This window comes from Fopius arisanus, unplaced genomic scaffold (genome assembly GCF_000806365.1).
Source record: "Fopius arisanus strain USDA-PBARC FA_bdor unplaced genomic scaffold, ASM80636v1 scaffold00064, whole genome shotgun sequence".
In the NCBI taxonomy this organism is placed as follows: Eukaryota; Metazoa; Arthropoda; class Insecta; order Hymenoptera; family Braconidae; genus Fopius; species Fopius arisanus.
Window position 1 is genome coordinate 261,109 of NW_011887803.1, and position 18,971 is coordinate 280,079.

The following is an 18,971-nucleotide window of genomic DNA, read 5'->3' on the forward strand; positions in this document are numbered from 1 at the left end:
CTCATCAAATCGTTTCTCCATCTCGTAAAAAAATTATTGCCTTTAAAAAAACTTGAAGTCGAGTATTTCGTACATTAAATGTATATCTTAAATAATGAAAAGCTCATAAAAAAAAATACTCATGAATTTATGGTGCGTTCACTGCGAAAATTAGAAAATAAATACACAGGCATCGGTATCCAGACTAAACATCCAGTGATTTGCCAAATAAAATCAATTATATCTGGATATCTGGATCAATTAATCAATCGTAACATCGAACTGAAACATTTTCCATTCAACAATTGTCAACGGAAAATAATTTAACGATAGAAAAAAATATTTTCCCAATAAATCGTGAGAATGGATTGAATCTTTTTTTTCAATTTTTATTCGTCAATATCGAGCTATCGAGATGAAGGCAAGTCTGATTTCATTGTATCGAATATAAATGATGATTCGATAAAAAAATTCAGACGCAATCGCTCTCATCTGTTGTCGTATTGACTCGATTCCTCTCGACTGGTACTTTATCGTGAAGTGCTATCGAGGTGCAAGTTCTGTTGGAGGCGGAGGAGTGGTAACCACTCCTTGTCGAATTTCCAGATTGAAATTTTCCCTTTTGACAGCCAAAACGTTTAACCAGCAATCGCCTTATTTTGTCCTTCCACACAAAAATTATGAAAATTATAACACCCTGGAGGGTGTTCGCGAGATCTGTGAAGTACCACACGTACTGGGGTGTGTCCTTGTTCAACAACCAGGAGATTATCTCCATCGACCAATTTATTCCCATTACTATGAAGAGCTTTAGGTAGAGATTAAACCTGAAATATACCATAAAATACTGTTATTGGGTCTTACAAGTTTAACAATTGTTTCACTACTTTTTATATTCCACTACACGGAGAGAAATATTTAGTAAAAATTACGGAACTTTCAGTTCATTTACCGATTACGGAGTTGATTCGAAAAATTTAAATGACGGTATCGTTATTTTTTACCGATAATTCAGATAAAAATTACGGAACACCGCGGAAAAATTACGTGACTTTAGATAAAAATTACGTGACAGTTCCGTAAAATTTCCGACAACCACATTTCGCTCCAGAATTACGGAAAATACACGTAATTTTTATTGAATATTTCTCTCAGTGTATTTTTCATTTTTATAGTTTATTCAAATAGTTTCAAGCTTTACGACTTTTGTTGGTAAAAAAATTTGGGAAATCGATTTAATTTCTACTACATTAATTTCACATGTACATATTTTTCGCATGCGCATTCTTTCTTGGATTTTAATTTTTTTATTTTCTTTCTTGTGGGTAATAAAAAATTTGTTTGCGTATTGAACCGAAAATCTAGGGAAATGGTGGATCGTAAACTCCAGAAAATACACATTGGGCTCAATGTGTTTATGACGCGAGAGAAGAAATGGGAGGGAAACATGTTAAACATAATACAAAAGCAAACTAGCCGTATGGGAAGTGTTTCGAGAGCCCTCGACGAAACAACGAGGTTCTCGAAATAATTCTTCGTGATAATAATTGGGGGAATGCAAACCTCGTGGTACTCCAGGAATTATTTTGTTGACGAGAAATTTATCAAGAGATAATTTCGAAATTTATAAACTTTTGAAATTTATAAATTTTCGAAATTTATAAATTTCGAAATTTATAAATTTTCGAAATTTATAAAATTTATAAAATTTATCAAGAGATAATTTTGAAATTTATAAACTTTCGAAATTTATAAATTTTCGAAATTTATAAATTTTCGAAATTTATAAATTTTCGAAATTTATAAACTTTCGAAATTTATAAATTTTTGAAATTTATAAATTTTCGAAATTGGAATGGATAAAATGAGTGAAGAATCTAGTTAACGAACCATTGCTTGTTGTCGTCATGACGACGACTGTCAATCCCCTTGAGCTGCGTCGCAGTATCTCTTTTATGCTGGAGAATTTTCATGGCTGTTGAGATGAACAGGATGATATTGCAGACGACCGTGACACCCATTGGACCGTAAAAATACACTGCCTTTGATATTTCATCTGCGAATAAGAATAAAAAACCAATAAGCCGATAACCGATGGATACCAAGGAATACTGAGGGATAAAAATTGTCGTCAAAGGTAAATGAACTCAAGTTCACCACTTGGTTCTCAATTTCATTGATTCTCGATAATTAAAATAAATAAACAATTAACACTGGGAATATTATATTTTATTCACCTGGAAACCAGCATCTCTTCTCTCCGAATCTCGGTTTGATGTAGGAATCAGGAATACCCGGGACAAAATCCATGATTAAACAGACTCCAGTGATGATCGATGCACATCCCCAGGCGTAAATCGAGTAAATGATAAATTTTTTTCGCTCTCGTTGCTTGACACTTCCCTGGAGTGCACGAAAGCCTCTGCAACATAATTCTCCAACTATTAATTACCCGGAGCAATTGATTTTTCCCATTAAAAAAAAATAGCCGACAGTAATTGAACAATAATGGAGATCAAATGTTTACACTAGGGGTTGGGGTGGGGATGCAGGCGACTAACTTTAGATGCAATAATTTCAATACCTAGTTACCCACCCACTCACCCGTTTTGCTCAACCACCTGTCCAGCTTTTCGGCTTGCAAACAAAATTTTTTTCATCATTTTTTTTTAGTAAATATCTTCATTATACTGATCTATTTATCATGCTCATTATAAGATTTTATCATTTGTTATTAACTAATTGAAAGATTTCATAATGAATTGTATTTTTTTGCAGAATTTTTATATATTTTAAATATTTATTTATATAAATAATTCATGGAGCTGATAGTCAGAAACAAAAATAAAATAATTCAATAAGTATTATTGTTATTATTTTTATTATATTACATAATTAATTGTATTATAAAGACAATATTATAATGATTAATTATTTTTGGTAATAACAAAATATTGAGTATTCACAAGCATAATAATAATTATCGTTATTTTTGAAAAATATGATTTTGATTATTATTATCATTTCACATTGTTATCACGGGTTCGTGATAAAACGACAACTCTAGATCCAATAATACCTGGAAAATGATTTTCCAGTCACGTACTCTCGTTTCCCTCATCCACACCGTTTTCCCAAAACAAACCGCCTAATGACTCATAAATTCATTATTTATTCATCAAACACCCGTTCGTCAAAGAGTCAAGAGCATTCCATCGAGTTTTTTAATTCTTTGAGAATTTATTTTCAATGCTGAGCGTTGCACTCATTGAATTTTCATGATTGCAATGTGGAAAAAATAACTAGAAATAAAGACTGATTTATTTCGAGGAAAAAGAAAAGAAGTCGTTTTATTTTAAGAATATGGAAATTTGGTCGGGGAATGGAAATTGTTTTTTTGCATTTAAAAAAGTTTCTCTTCTGTTCAAAAACGATAAGAGAATTTTTTTATTTCAATGATAAACAACGACGATTAATGATAATAAATAAAATAATATATAATAATAATATTCAATGGTGAAAGGGGACTATTGGTTTCGCGGATTGATTTTCAGAAATTCAATTTATTTCAGTTAATATTTTTAGATGGAATTGAGATCTTCAGTTAAACAATTAATTAATTATTCAATTAATTAATTATTCAATTAATTCAATATTTTTTATTGTTGACGCCTCGCGGTGATTTGTTGCGAATTATTTTGAAAGGTAATTGTCTGATTAAATACGGGAAATTCTCCGGGAAAATTCTCGCGATGATTTAATGGTCAAAATGGCGATATTAATTTTGCTGATTCCATGTCCAGCGACGTGGAATGGTGAGGGGTCAGAAATAAATTAAATTATCCGTTTCCGTTGGGAGAATTGGACACGAATTCTGGGAGCGCAAGGATTGAGTTTTCCCGGGGATTCCCCGGGACATGCTCCCCGCAAGTGTGATCTATAATTGAAGGGGGAGAGTAAAAACATGACGATCTTGAGGTGTTCAATTATATTTATCGCAATTAATCTTTATTGCATGCATATGCTGCAATTTTCCTTCAAATTCACAATTAATAAAAATTTCGAATTTTCAAATTTCAGTGAATACCTCCTCGATTTTCATGTTCCCCTGATACTTTTTCGAAAATTTCGAATTTTCAAATTTCAGTGGATACCTCCTCCATTTTCATGCTGCTCTGATACTTTTCCAAAAATTTAGAATTTTCAAATTCAGTGAATTCCTCCTCGATTTTCATGCTGCTCTGATACTTTTCCAAAAATTTCGAATTTTCAAATTTCATGCAATTGTTATCCTGACGGTTATTTATCTTCTGGAGACTTACTACGAACGTGAAAATGTTTGACACGAGAGGACTAAAGATAAATGAGGACTCGAAAAAAATATTCAAGTCGTGTCAACTTGGGTGGGACGAGAATGTTTGGTCGAAGTACACATGGAGATAGAATTCCAAGGGACAATAACAAGGACGCGACTCGCGATATTCCATGTATATAATATTACAGTTATTATTATAGCCCACAAGCTGATGGCCGTAATTAATCTCCCTCATAAAAATGGCTAGGTCTGTATCCTACGTTCATTAAACTAATTGCTTTCGGATATCATACAAGACTTTCAGAACTCAAATTGATATTTACATATATCAAGATGTGTCATATATTCATATATTATGTATGTAGACTTGGAAATTCGTGGAATAAAAATTTCGAAAGATTCATTGTTCTACAATCGTAATTAAAAATTTTTGGAGTAATATGCAAGACAGTTGTAATTTTTAAAAAATTCCTCCGTGAAGTTTTACAACAAACAAAATTTATTTTCGACTTTCAGAATGATAAATACAAATTTCAAGTCTATCAAGTCTTAATTTGAGACTTTCGGGGGTCAAATGGACTTTGTAAAAGTCTCAAATCGAGATTTTAAAAAAGTTCACATAAAATCTTTCAATTTTCTTAATTCGAGCCTTGAAAAATGTTCAACAATTGCGTTGAGACCTAATTTGTTCATCAAGTTAATTACCAGTGGTCAAGATAACTTAATTTATGATTTACTGCCCTGAAACTACATTTATTCCATCGATTTATTGCTAAGTGATTGTTTGAGCTCGATTTTTGATGGGATTTCAGTGAAATCGTTTGAAAATTATTTATCGCTGATAAATTAATAACTCCGTGGAATTACCGACGGCCTCTGATAGTGTTCGCCGGGGATTTCCGCAAATCGTTTCATAACTCAATTAATTGAGAAGTAAGAGGGAATTAGCTGCTTCCGGGAGGGAGGAGAGTGGGAGGACTGCAGAGGCAGTAATAATCGCAAAGCGGTTGTGTATTGATTTCTGAGCTGAGGTCAACTCAGACTCAGTGTCAGATGAAGTTCAGTAAATACCACTTCTATCTCATGACCACCCCCTTTTTTTATAAAAAATACTAACTAATATCGGCGGAAATAATAAACTGCAAAAGGCTTTTGAAAATTTAGCAACAAAATGGGAAACAAAATTAATTGCATTGACATATAAGAATTTGCAGTTCAGAAAATACCGTTTATGTATTTTAGAAAATTATTACCCCCCTTTTTTTTAATATAAAATTCTAACTGATTTTGTTGAGTAGTTGAAACAATGAATTGTTGAATGTTATCAACAAATTTGGCAGATGTCAAACAGAAAATATGACATCAAATAAATTCCATTGAAAAATAATAATTTGTTATTATTTTATGACCACTCACGATTCAGTTTTAAAACAAATTTTAATGGATTGAAATTAATTCCGAAATACAGTGACAAAAATAGTAAAAGTTAAAGTAAAAAATATGAAATAAAATAATAAGTAATAAAAAAACAGTAAACAAATTTCGAAAACTGTCGGTACCATTTGCAATTAACAATCGTCAAAATACCACATTGAAAAAAAAAAATTCATACTTCCCGAAATAAATGGATTGCTGGGGAAAATAATTTTCTCTCTCGCCGGAATAAAACAGCGCAAAATAAATTGATGATTGAGATGTCAAAGACGGAAATTTCGCAGTCAATTTAATGCGGTCACTTCCTACCCCAAATCCGTCGGCTGAATAAGAATGAGAGAACGGATGGCATTCGTAGGAATTATCTCAACTACTGATGTAATAGTCATTTGAATTGATAGCGAGGGAAAACCAGACGAGAGAAATTAATCATCCGGTATGTGTCACATTACCTCCACCATTATCACCTTCAGCCGTATGTTGTGGACATGATTATCTTATCCCGAGGATTAACTCTGAATTAATTAAATGAAAATTATTCAAGCAGAAGCTCTCATGGAAGGTCACCAGCATCTGTACCTGATTTTTTTCATTGAGAAGCTTCAAACAGAAAATTTGCCCTCGGAACCATGTATTATTAATCCAAAATTATTCAACAATATCGAAAAAAAAGTCCCAACAATTTTTCTGAATTTTATAACATTAAAATCATTTTTTCCAATAATATGAATTATTTAGAAAATTGTCTTTTCGCTGGGAGAATTGATAAATACAAATCAATTGATAATCAATAATTAATTAATGAACCATTAAATAATTCACAACCTCTCAATAAATATCTCACCTTATCTTTTCAGTAAATGAATATTTTTATTTTTCCTTTCGGTTTTCTCCAAATTTTTTTCGTTCAACTAAAAAATCTGTAATCGACATTTTATCGGTATTTTTTAGACGCGAATTTTATCGGACTTATCAGGACTAAAAGAAAATATTTATCAAAGCCCTCGAGACAGAGAAAGAGAGAGAAAGAGAGAGAGAAAGAGAGAGAGAGAGAGAGATAAAAATTAATCCCCAATTTTCGCAGATGGCGAGAATATCGACCATTCTCCATTTTATTTATTCAAAAAAAAAAAAAAACAATGTGGGTCACTCGATATAACTTCCAGGAATAACTCACGGGTTTATCGTAGTACAGGCAATTTCCATTGTTCTGTGCTAAGGAAATAACTTGCGGTCGAAGAATGAACGAACTAAATCGCCACTCCAACACTTTTTTTTTCCCACTGATAAAAATTCCTCCCTCAATTCCCAGATATAACAATCCAATTAGCAAAGCAATTAGCGCAGATTTAATTGTCTTGATTTTTGTAAATTGGCGAAAGTAATTGAAGGGCCGACGGAATGAATGAGCAATGAGAAAATTCATCGAAACAATTCAAGATTTCTGCGTCGGATTAATTTAATTCCCGTGGATTTTCTCGTTTACGCTAATGACTCGTTAAGTTATGAGTGTTTGAACGCAATCCTGAAGTTGAGGAGTAAAATTCGAGGATTTATCGTGACAAATATTTGATGGTGATTAAGCGATTGGTGTAGGCGATTAAAAAAATAATTACGATTTTAACTTACCCGAAGGTCCACCATATATCGAAGCACATAACATTGAGCCAGAAGAATGACGAGAGGAACGAGAAGTGGATAATGAAGGCTGAAACAAAGATTAATTGTGTTTAATCTTAATTAATTAATCCATCGACTTGACGTGACAGAATTTAAAGTAGCTCTACATCGCCCCAGTTTTCCCATTTTCCAAAGGAATTCGTTCTGAATTTTGGAAATTGAAAAAAATATCTTAACTCCTTCAAAGTAAATTCTAATGTTGTCAATTTATTTATTTATTTTTAGCAGAGTTACTTGAAAATTGTGTCGTCAGAGGAACATGGAAATTGTAAACGAAATTGAAAGGAATTTTGAAATCAAGTTTTTATTGTTTTTAGTGATATTTATTTTTTTAACATTTAGCTTCTCAAAATCTCAGCGCAACGTATTGTGTCCATAAGTCCCATTTTCAACACAAATCATCGAATCATTCGTTTATCCCTGTGAATCATTCAAAGACCAATCCGTTTGCAACTCATAATCTCGCCATTTCCATCTCCCGAAAATCGATATGCCCCGAATCATAAAACCACAGATTTCTCCCTCAACTCCCCATATTAATTCCTAATGCCCAAAAATTCACATCCCTCTAAATCATAAAAATACGGATTTCTTTGACAACTCATAATTCCCCATGCCCAAAACCATATTCCTCTAAATCAGAAAAAAAAAAGATTTCTTCGTCAACTCATAATCTTTCACCCCCACCCGCAAAACCTGAAAAGGCCCAAAATCATAAAGCCACCAATATTGATTCCCCATCTGACACACCATATCCCCAAGTCCCCAAAATCATGGAATTACCAAAAGCAATACAGGTGCCCTCATTGTGTGACACCGCCGGGACGACCTTCAACAGCGTCAAGGGTGTGTAGGCCAGTCCCAATTGCCCCACATAAGCCCTCAATATCATGCCATGCATATTGTCAAGCTCCGGTAATATCGAGTACACAACAAAAGTGGCAATCAAACACGGCACCGACAGGATAAGCCCAATAGGCATAAAATTCGCCATCTTCAGTCCCGAGCTGGTGTCATCCGGCGGGGCCTCATAATCCATGTCAAAGCACTGAACAACACTGAACACATCCCCATCAACATGCCCCAAACAATAGTCCTCAAACCGAACAATTCCCTGATTATGCACCGTATAAACAGACCCATTATCCAACAACTTGAACGCATCCGCTTTGACCTTGGGATCAAGCCGCCACTTGAGGCCACCATGACACGGGTCCCACTCGAAGACATGAAAGGACCCATTTAGGCCCTCCGCCTCATTCAAGTCCAACACCGAGGGCTCCAAGGTCGAAGAGTCGAAAATCCGTGGAAATTTCACCTCTTCGACCCCCGATTTGACGCAATTATTCTTCCTCAATGAATAACCTTGAGGGCAACACATGGCAATACATGACCTTGACAGACAAGGGCATGAGCCGTTGACCCTCGGTGACTCGAGAATGCTCTCTGTGTCAATCTCCCAATCATGTGTTCCATCGTGGGTTGAATTTTCTGGGGCAAAATATTGAATCCTTTTTGACCCTTCGAGGCTTATGATCTCGGTCAGGTTGACCCCATACTCCGGGTAAATCAAGGCCGCTGCGGGGCAATTCTCTTCACCCGGTAGTAGTGCGTTTAGTGACAGGTGAGGTAAGACCAGAATTATTGCGAAAGGCCAAAATAATGTAGCAGTCATGGCTTGCGGTGTTTATACTCTCGTTGTTTGCGTAAGACTAAAAGTTGTTCAAGTTGTTCAATGGCGGGTCGGTCCCCAGAAGGTCCCCCTGTGGCGACGGCGGAGCGCCGGATGAGGTGAAAATTATTATCACAACCTGCAGCTCTTGATTATTGATTCATTTTTTTTTTTAATTTTCATCCTTGTTATTACTTTTTTATCATTATTCTTTGGGGAGTTTTACCATTTTCTGGTAATTGTGAGGTATTTTTTTTTTATCGTGACTAATGGGCGTTGATGGGGGGCGGTTAATTAAGTTGAGAGGAGGTGGATATCAGATGACTGGGGCAACTTGTCCCGTGGGAAATTCACTTATCGTGGGGTGATATTTATTTCAGTGATAAGAGGCGTTTTAGTGATAAGGCGGGTTTTGTGGGAGGAGTGATCGTCGAGTGGTAGATCATTGGGTTACGATGGCGAATCCATTTTTTGTTTCCCTTATTTCTTGAGAATATTTTTTACAAATCCATGATTAATTACCGAATTTAACCCGCGGTGTAATTGGGTCAATATTACCAGCAATTATCCATTATCTATTATTTTTTTATCGATTTTTAATGCCGATGGAGAGAAAAATTTTTTTTTTAACATTTTGTTGAAAATTTTGTTGAACATTTAATATCGATCCATTCAATATTCATTGATAATCAATAATCAATTCTGTTAATTAATTTTTTAATGAGTAATGGATTATAATAATTCAGTCGATGAAAATTTTTTTTAACGAGAGATTTATCGGGTACTGGAGGTTTTCAGGTCTGAATGCAAAGGGGTGGAGTCTTATCTTCCACTTCCGGTACATAAATCCCCAGAAACAATGCGCACTCGAGTCGAGGGCAAATTGGATTTTCAATTTTTTTTTATTCAACTCGGAACGAAAACACAAACAGTGAGGTGAAGTGGAATTAAATGGGGTAGTACGAGCGGTGATTGATTGATGCGTCAACCAGATGCAATCATTTATTCGGACATATTTTCATTGAAAATACCGCGGAGATTTATTTTTCCTTTCATGATTAAGAGTCCAGCCCAAATCGATAATGATTATATACGTCATTTATCCGAGGATTTTTCCTGGAAAATTAAAATATTACGACTCAAAAAATTTCGGATCGAATTGAGCATTTGAAAAAATTCTCCTGTTATTCATTAAGTTATAATAATTTTTAAATGACTGGCCAAATATTACGTATTAATTATCTTTATGATTATTTATTTTACATTTGATTTATTACTTCCCCGAATTTTCAATTGACGAAAAACCAGTGATGATTTGATATTCCCAATTTCGATTGCGCGATGCGCAAAAAAAAAAAATCATCCAAACTCCACTACAATTTTTTGGTGAGAATTCTTGAAATTCCATTGTCATGGTATCAGCAGTGACCTTTTCACAACTGGCAGACGAAAATTTGCATTGCTAAATTTTCGTGGGTCGAGAGTACGTAACAGACGAGTTTGACAGCGATTCTAAAATGGAAAATAGCTACTCCATGGAATAATGGCGCTGAAGCGTTAATTGATGCGATGAAAGGTGCAGTCATGCTGAAGCAACATTACACAGAGAGAAGTTTTTCCCAGAAGCTCCGCCACGTAACCGAGAATTTAATGGAGACCCTGAAGGACGTGATCCTCCCTGATCCACCCTCAGAAAAAATGATGAATTAAATTTATTTACCACAAAAAAATTCCCATTCATTCAATTACCATCAGCTTTCGAAAAAAAATCAGCTAATCCTTTATATATATAAATAATTAACATATATAAATGATGAAATAATAATTTCTCATTAATTAATAACGATGTCATCGATTTCCCTCATTTAAAAATTCCCCAATAAAATCTGTAATTAATATCTTAGAAAGCCCGACATTCCACAGCCTAACGTTCATCATTAAATTTTGAATGAGGATAACTGAAGAGAAGCCCATAAAATTTACCTGCAAAAATGCAAAATCCTTTATGATGCCAGGGTGAAGCTGCTCCAAACTGGACGACAGCTAGTCCAACGTAGCCCCAGAAGAGTGATGCGACGTAAGGCATCAGGGTCATTCCATGAATGTTCCTCAGCTCTGGCAGGGAAGCGTAAATGAGAAATGTTGCGGCGAGAAATGGCATTGACAGGACAAGACTTATGGTGTAGGGTAGAGGAATTTCTCGTTTGAGGGGTGGATAGCAGGCGATGATTCTGGTGAATGTGCCGTTAGGTCCCATCCAACTGCTCAAGCAGTAGTCGTCGATGCTCATGTAGGTATGTGCCACTTGATTAGTCGAACTGTTTAGGAATATTTGTCCAGTCTCCAGGAGGTAGAAGACATCGAAGGTCGGGGGTTCTCTTGTCATCTCGTAGATTCCGTGTTTGCAGGGAATTCGGTGGATCATCTCGAAGGAGGTTTGGTCTTTTGATGAAGGTTGCAGGTCCTCTCTGTAGATCTGGGGCACTTCTGGATCGTTTATCGGTTTTGAGCTGTTGGTGAAGCACTTCATCACTTTTGCTGTCAGCATGAATGCATCTGGTGGACAGCAGATTGATAGCTTTGGCTTCTTTGAATCCGGTAGCGATCTTTTGGGTCTGGAGATCTGTTGGAATTATACGATTTTCCAGGGTCTCACTTATACTTCCGTTTTTTGGGGCATCTCCAGTTGTCGAATTTTTATTTCAATCGGAAGATCTTTTTTGGGAATTTTGGGGGATGGGGTGGTAGGCTGGAGTTTTGCGGTGGAAAATTTGTTCAATCTATTTTTTTTTTCAGTTGGTTTAGGCTAGATACTATCGACACATTTTTTTTTTTAATCAACTCAATTTCACGAAATGTCAATATTAAAATATTGAAGAATATTTTCATTGTAAAATTATTAAATCCCGGTTTAATCTGTTCCTGAATTATTAGAATTGAGAATTTGATTATTCCCCGTTTGTTATTAATTAATTTATTTCTCAATTAATTCATAAATTCTCTCTACAAATTTTTGTTTAAAAACCGATAAATTTTCCATCACTCAAGTCCTGATTAAAAACTCTGAAATCTCACGGAGACTATAATCCTGAGTATTTCCAAATAGAATACAAAGAAAAAATCATCAAAGAAAAAATACGAAAAATAAATAGAAAAAAAAAACAAATTGATTAATTATCGAAAATTTTTCCTCAATAGTCTCAAAAATTTCCATGAGTTTCAAAAAACATTTGGAGAGTGAAAAAAAATGGCGAAACCTCTAGAAAGAATTCAAAAAATTTCCACTGTTCGATAATTCTTACATTTCCATGACTAGAGTCTCTCCTGGAGATCATGCTGGTACCAGCGCACTGTACATTCGCACAAAACCACAAGACAATCACCACAATGATTCTTCGAGTCCCCATGTCGCGTTTCCTTCGACAATCAGCAGACAACTGACGAATTTTTCCTATTTCCACTTGATAACAATAAGGAAAAAATTGTCCTGACGAATTAAATGGTGGGGCAATTGACTTTGCAATGTCCTCCGATCTCCCAAAAAATTATCAACTAAAATTCCTCGTGTCTCTTCAGGTAATGGTATTCCTCCATAAAAATGCATTTGTTCACCTCAACATCGCATGTTGATGGGTGTGTTTGATGCTTCCAACGTGATAAAATTTTTCATGAACACCAGAAATCATTAGATGAACGTCACGCGGAGAAAAACATTTGGAATTCCCTGCGGAAAGCCACAATATTCACTGAAGCGGAATGCTGATGACATCGGGAAAAAGAAAATAGTTCACGTCTCCAGTAAGAGAGAATCAAAAGGAAAATTGAGGATTTTCTGATCTGTGTGAAAAAAATTGTGGAGAATTTTTGTAAAGCTATTCCAATCGCTCAACGCGAAATAATTGAGTTTTCAAGTCAGTAGTCAAACCAGAATACGCGCAGACCGTTTTCAAGGGATGAAATTCAAATCTCCTTTAATTTTTAGTCTCTCCTTTTCAATTTTTTTGTCTCTCCTTCTTAATTTTTTAAACTCCTCAAATTTCAGCTGATCCCGTAATTTTTTGGGAATTGTTACACCCGACGAGAAAAAATTGATGGAATTAACAGAAAAAATTACTGTAAATATAATTGTTGTAATGATATACCCATTTTTAAATTGTTGTTAAGGAGGCCTCTCTTGGATTAGAAGTATTTTTTTTTATTATTTGTTATTTTGGACTTGAGGATTTGAACTGGCATGCGGTACAATTTTCGAGGGTAAGTATAAACTTGAAACCTCTCGGTGTTCCGAAATAACTATTTTTATGTATTTATTATATTTTGGTGTACTCAAGGTTTTGAGGGGGTGTCTAAGTTCTCATTGAATGAATTTCAGAGAGAGTAGAGACGGAAGTAATCGATAAACTAATTAAACAACAAATTAATTATGTCGTGTCTCAGTGTAAAAATTCTGAAAAAAAAATCTCAAGCCATTTTTTCCCCTTGAAAAATTATGAATTATCCAAAAAAATGTATATAATGGTATATTATAGATTATGTAATAGTATATATAATTGAATTTCGCAGAGAATTGTTATTAAATAATTCTTGGATTTTTAAAAAACATAATAACACTTGAATTTCCTATTTTCAATAGTTATTTTTTATTATTCCTTCTAGCACTTGACGTTATGCTGGAGGAGATAAGAAAAATCGTTAAGAAAAACCATTGCAACTGTTTCCACTTGTAATTATTCAGTTTGCGTCAAGAAATGAGGAGAAATAATTTATAGAACGAATGGGAATGGTTATTTTCTCGGTTTGATTGAGAGGTGGGGAAGAAAAAATAATTACAAACGCTTCATTGATTCGGTCTCGATGGGGAACACCGGAAAAAAATCCTCATGGGTTATTCAAACGTTCATTCAACTCGTGATCAATGGATTATTGCTATTTTCCATTTTTTTCCTGAGGAAAAAAATCTTTTGATTTTCACTTCATTTTTTTTTTCTTTTCATTATTGCGGTAATCCCGGATAATGAACAATTCTTCCTGGGTATTGCGTTACGACACCAGGAAATAAACTCATCATGCATAAACATAAATCGTTAATGAGAATTATTGATCAGTCATTTTTAGTGGAAAATTTCCATGATAAGAATTTTTTTCACGATTTTACATTTTTTTTTATTGAAAAAACTATTAAATTGTGTTTTAATTATTATTTCAAATTTTTATTCCGCAAATAAAATATTGAATTTCGAAGTACTCATATTATCCAATATTTTCTTTATCATATTATCTTTAAAAATTTTCAATTTTCAATTTTTCCGTTAAAAAAATCACGAGTTTTCCAATTTTCACTCACAATATTATTTAGACACTTCGATGATTGATAATAAATAAATAAAATACGTCATCACTTCAGGAATCAACAAATCCCGAGTTATCCGGAAATTTTTTAATAATCTTTCGACGAAATAAATTGTTACAACAAATTACAGATGCAGAAATGTATGAATGGGTTTGGAGAATACTTGGAGATGAAATTAGGAAAGAATTTGAGTTGTAGAAATTGAACGAGTGTTAGCCACAAAGGAAGAACATTAACTGGCACTGAGTTATTAGAAAATAGTTTAGATGTTTTTGCTGTGATGAACGTCGCGCCACTGATCCACAGAGATGCTGACCACAACTGAACATTATTTATCCGGTTATGACAATCCCAAACACATGTACTCACTTTATTAACGTTTAGGCTATTATTTTATTACTCAACCCAACGAATCATTCAACAAATTGCGCACTCGGTAAATTGGAGGGAATGAAAATTGCTCGTATCATTTTTCGGTGACAATTCAAAAAAAAAAAAAATAATAAATCCTCACAATACCCACTAATATATAATATACACAATAAAATATAATGCTCACAAAATGAATCTCAAACTTCACCTAAATTAAATTTTTCAGAATAAACAATATATAAAATAAAATATATATAACTCTAGGATAATACAAAGCCACTTCCATGTTTTTTTATTTATTTATAAAGAGTATATAAAAATTATACACCCCATATATTTCTAGAATTTTTTAGGATATGAAACCAAAAATTTTTATTTGAAAAAATGATTATTTCCCTTTTTTCAGTGAAAAAATTCCACACAAATGCTCAACAATTATCTCGACAAAAGAAATCAACATTATTTATTCGTGTACTCCACAATAAATAATTGCAACTATATTGTCCCAAAAATAAAATAACAATGAAAAAAAAAAAATGACGAGAATGTGTGCCATATGTCGTGGTGCCACATGCATAAATTGAAATAATCGCTTACAGTATCGTTGTTAAATCTAAACAATCTCGATAAATAATAATTCAAAGAGAATAATGATGCATTCAATGATGCCTTGAGATTATCACTGAGCGGTTTAAGTATCAGCAGTAAGTTCTTGAGAAGGAATTGCCTCGATAAAACTAGAGTGGGGACTGGCGCAATCGAGAAGATCCACATTCTAACTATTTGTTTTCAGTGTGTAGATGCAATTTTATCGATCCTGCCGAGGACAGATATGCTGGACAACTTCCAACCTCTGGTGGAAGAACATCTCGTAGTTATCAAGGACATCAACAGGAAAATCCCACACTGCAACGAACGCTACTCACATTCTTAATTATTCAACTCTCAGTCAATCTTCCTCATTAAGACAGTGTATATCCATTATAAATATTGAATTAATATTTCAATCATTATATATCATATAGTGATATATATAGTGATATCCCCTGGTGTTTATTTTATTGATATAAAAACGAAGGGAGTATTTAAAAATAAATTATGCTAACATAAATTATCGTGAATATAATAATTGGAATTGTAACAAGACCCTCAGGTCTTGCTGGTAAATTATAGTTTATTCCTGGGATAAAAATTACAGAGAGAGAAATCGAATCCATATAATTCTATATAATTGTGGTAATTATATTTAAAATTATATTGTATGAGTTTATACTTTAAGAGAGAAGACATTATATCTCCTAGGAATATTATTGATACGAAAAGGAAAGGGGATTTGAAGAGTAGATGATATATTTAAGTGGAAAATATCATATCGTAAAAATAAAAATAATCGTCGTATTATAATATACGAATAATATAGTATATTATTTTATTATTGTTAATTAAAATGACGAAAAATTAGTCTGGATAATCAGATAACGTGGAATCATGATGGCAATGAATTTAAAGTCATTATCAATGACTTGAAGTGTTTATCCACGATTTTCCTTGAATTCAATTGTGATAATAGACTGATGCATGGGATCGACAATGACCCCATAATTAATTCCGCGAAATTCAAGAGCAAATAGCGAAAATTTGCATAAATAAAAATAAATTTGAATGAAAAAAAATGGAAAAAAAATGAAAAAAACATTTCCGAATCTGAAGTTTAATTTTACTGTTGACAATATTCTTTAGAATTGAATATATTCATTATTCTTTAGATTATTTATAATTTTAATATTGCGGAAAATGTCAACTGGAGTAATTGCAGTGCTGAATCGCATGTTAACACGCCGTAAGGAGAAAAAAATAAATTAGCCGCACGAAATTGTGAGTGAAGTGGGTCTCCGGCATCGACACTCCTTCGGGTTATCATCAGTAATTTATCAAATCGACTCCTAATTAATTGAATCACTTAGAGGCACGTGTTACCGAGAATTTCGATAAGAATTTCATTGCGATCTTTCTGATGTTTTACGGGAACACTCAAGATTTACGGAATCGCATTGGCAATTTCAGATGAATCGATCGGCTTATCGTTATTTATTTATCACAGGCGATTTCTTATCATTTCTATAGTGATAACGTCCCGAACCATTGGCGAAGGAAATGAGTAATACTATAAATATCAGCGTAAATACGCATGGGAGTGACGGAAATGAATGAATGGAGGAAAAGTTCTTGGAAGTATATTTGTGAAAGAGAAAGTCATTTCTTGTTAATATCACTAGAAAAAATTATTTAGTCCTTCAATTTCGTTTCAATTATGACAATTCTATTGCTTTGATAATCATAACATTAATTATAATTCGGAGTAAAATATTGTACATAATCATAATATATGATAATATGTTATATATGTTAATAATTTTATATAATAATTATTAACATTATAAAATATATTTTTTGTTTAAAGCGTGGAATTTTTCAGAGTGCAGTTGAGTACAGAAAAAATGGAAAAATTCGGATTTTCCGAATTTCGTAGAGAAATGTTTGATTTCAATACGAGTGCGGAAAATAGACATTTTTGAACAGGAAATAAAAAAGGTATGGGCTTTGCGTATGCGAAAATGGATACGATGTAAAATTATTACCGAGTAATTCTGAAAATTTGGAGAGCGTGCGGAAAACGGACCCTGAATTTTGCGCACGCTCTGGGTAAAATCCCCGAGGTCCGACAATTGAAGAATTTACGTATGAAAATTGACGCTTGATCCCGCGTATCAATGCACTTTATAAAAAAAGTGAAACTTTACGAACTAGTGTCATAATCGACCGCAATTACCGCACACCGTGCGCAAATTTCAAAATGATTGACCCAACACCCTGGGTATTTCCAAATTATCGACATGAAATATTAATGAACATAGCGCTCCCACTGGGTCCTAAGTGACTTTGCGCACACGTGCGAAAAATGTCTATTACTTCACCGAATTCACTGTTACTGAATGAAAAACTTACCAATGACGGTGCAGGACGCCTGTCCATGATAGACGAACGTCTGAGTTATCATTAGAAACACATAAGCAGCGATAAGACATCCGACATAACACATGAGTGTCATTCCATAGAGACTCCGTAACTCCGGAATAATGGCGTAAACAATGAAGGTAGCCACGAGAAATGGAATGGACACGACAAATCCAAGTCTGTAAACAGATTCCTCAACAGTGACAGCCTCAGTATCAGCAGTGATACATACAAGGGCCCTCAGGACCTTCTCCTCGTCCAAATCGAAGCAAAATTCTCCCACGGCCATTAACCTATCCATCGCGTAAAGACTGCCATTACCGTACAGTGTGAAGTTATCTTCAGGAAACATTTCCGGTTGTAACCGGGATCTAACACCAGGGCAGATCTCCCTGGTGAACACCCGAAAGTGCTCCTCAGCATTCTCCAGATGTCTTACATCCTCATGGAGATGCTGGGGCCTCAATTGGAGGCCGATGGGCCCACCGGGAGTGGAAACACAATTTGACACGTCGGAATCACTCAGGACTTGATTTATTCCACAGCATTTCACTAGGCATGGATTTTCCTCGTTAATTTGACAGAAACAACCGAAGGTCACGTTTCCATCTTTCCAGTGCAACTCTGGGGGGTACAACTGACCCCTGTGGAAGACTGACCCATTTTCGAAGTGAATTGACTCCTCTGGTGGGAGGGGAAGGGCCTGGGAAGGATCACAGGGGGTATTTTGGTGGGAGTTTTTGACGGTCAGGAGGAAAATAAGTATTTTGAAAATTGGATTTTTCAATGTTTTTTTCATACTTTTTTTTTCTGGGATCTCCCGGGTGAATGGGGGTTGTCAGTGGGTGGGTGGTCGGAGGGTGATTGGGGGGTGGCGCACAGGGACTGCAGGTGCGATACGAACTCGGATGAGTGCTACGCGACGACTGATTTCGAATTTACCGAGGACTGAGGCTTTGTTCCCGCCAAATGCAGTATGACCTGGTGTTTACCCCGTTGACGGGGGTGTGGGGAGGGGGGTGGATCGAGGGTGATGGGAGTGAATCGGTGGTCGGTAAGGGAGAGGGTTAGGGAATCGACCAATGACATCTTTCGAGAAATTTAAAAATTATTTTGGGGAGTCGGAATTAGAATTTTATCCCTGGAGATGTCTA

General features: G+C 34.6%; 1 protein-coding gene across 1 annotated transcript; it reads right to left on the minus strand.

The window, feature by feature from the left end:
* Positions 1 to 301: 301 nt before the first annotated feature.
* LOC105269114 (uncharacterized) lies at positions 302 to 18,768 on the minus strand. The gene is made up of 10 exons (XM_011309120.1): positions 17,809 to 18,768; positions 15,654 to 15,708; positions 12,383 to 12,614; positions 11,064 to 11,703; positions 8,192 to 9,085; positions 7,358 to 7,436; positions 2,584 to 2,616; positions 2,217 to 2,401; positions 1,870 to 2,035; positions 302 to 806 (listed from the first exon to the last, which is right to left on the minus strand). Exons 1-10 carry the CDS (start codon positions 18,614 to 18,616, stop codon positions 452 to 454), a joined length of 3,447 nt encoding a protein of 1,148 aa, XP_011307422.1. The 5' UTR covers positions 18,617 to 18,768; the 3' UTR covers positions 302 to 451.
* Positions 18,769 to 18,971: the final 203 nt, after the last annotated feature.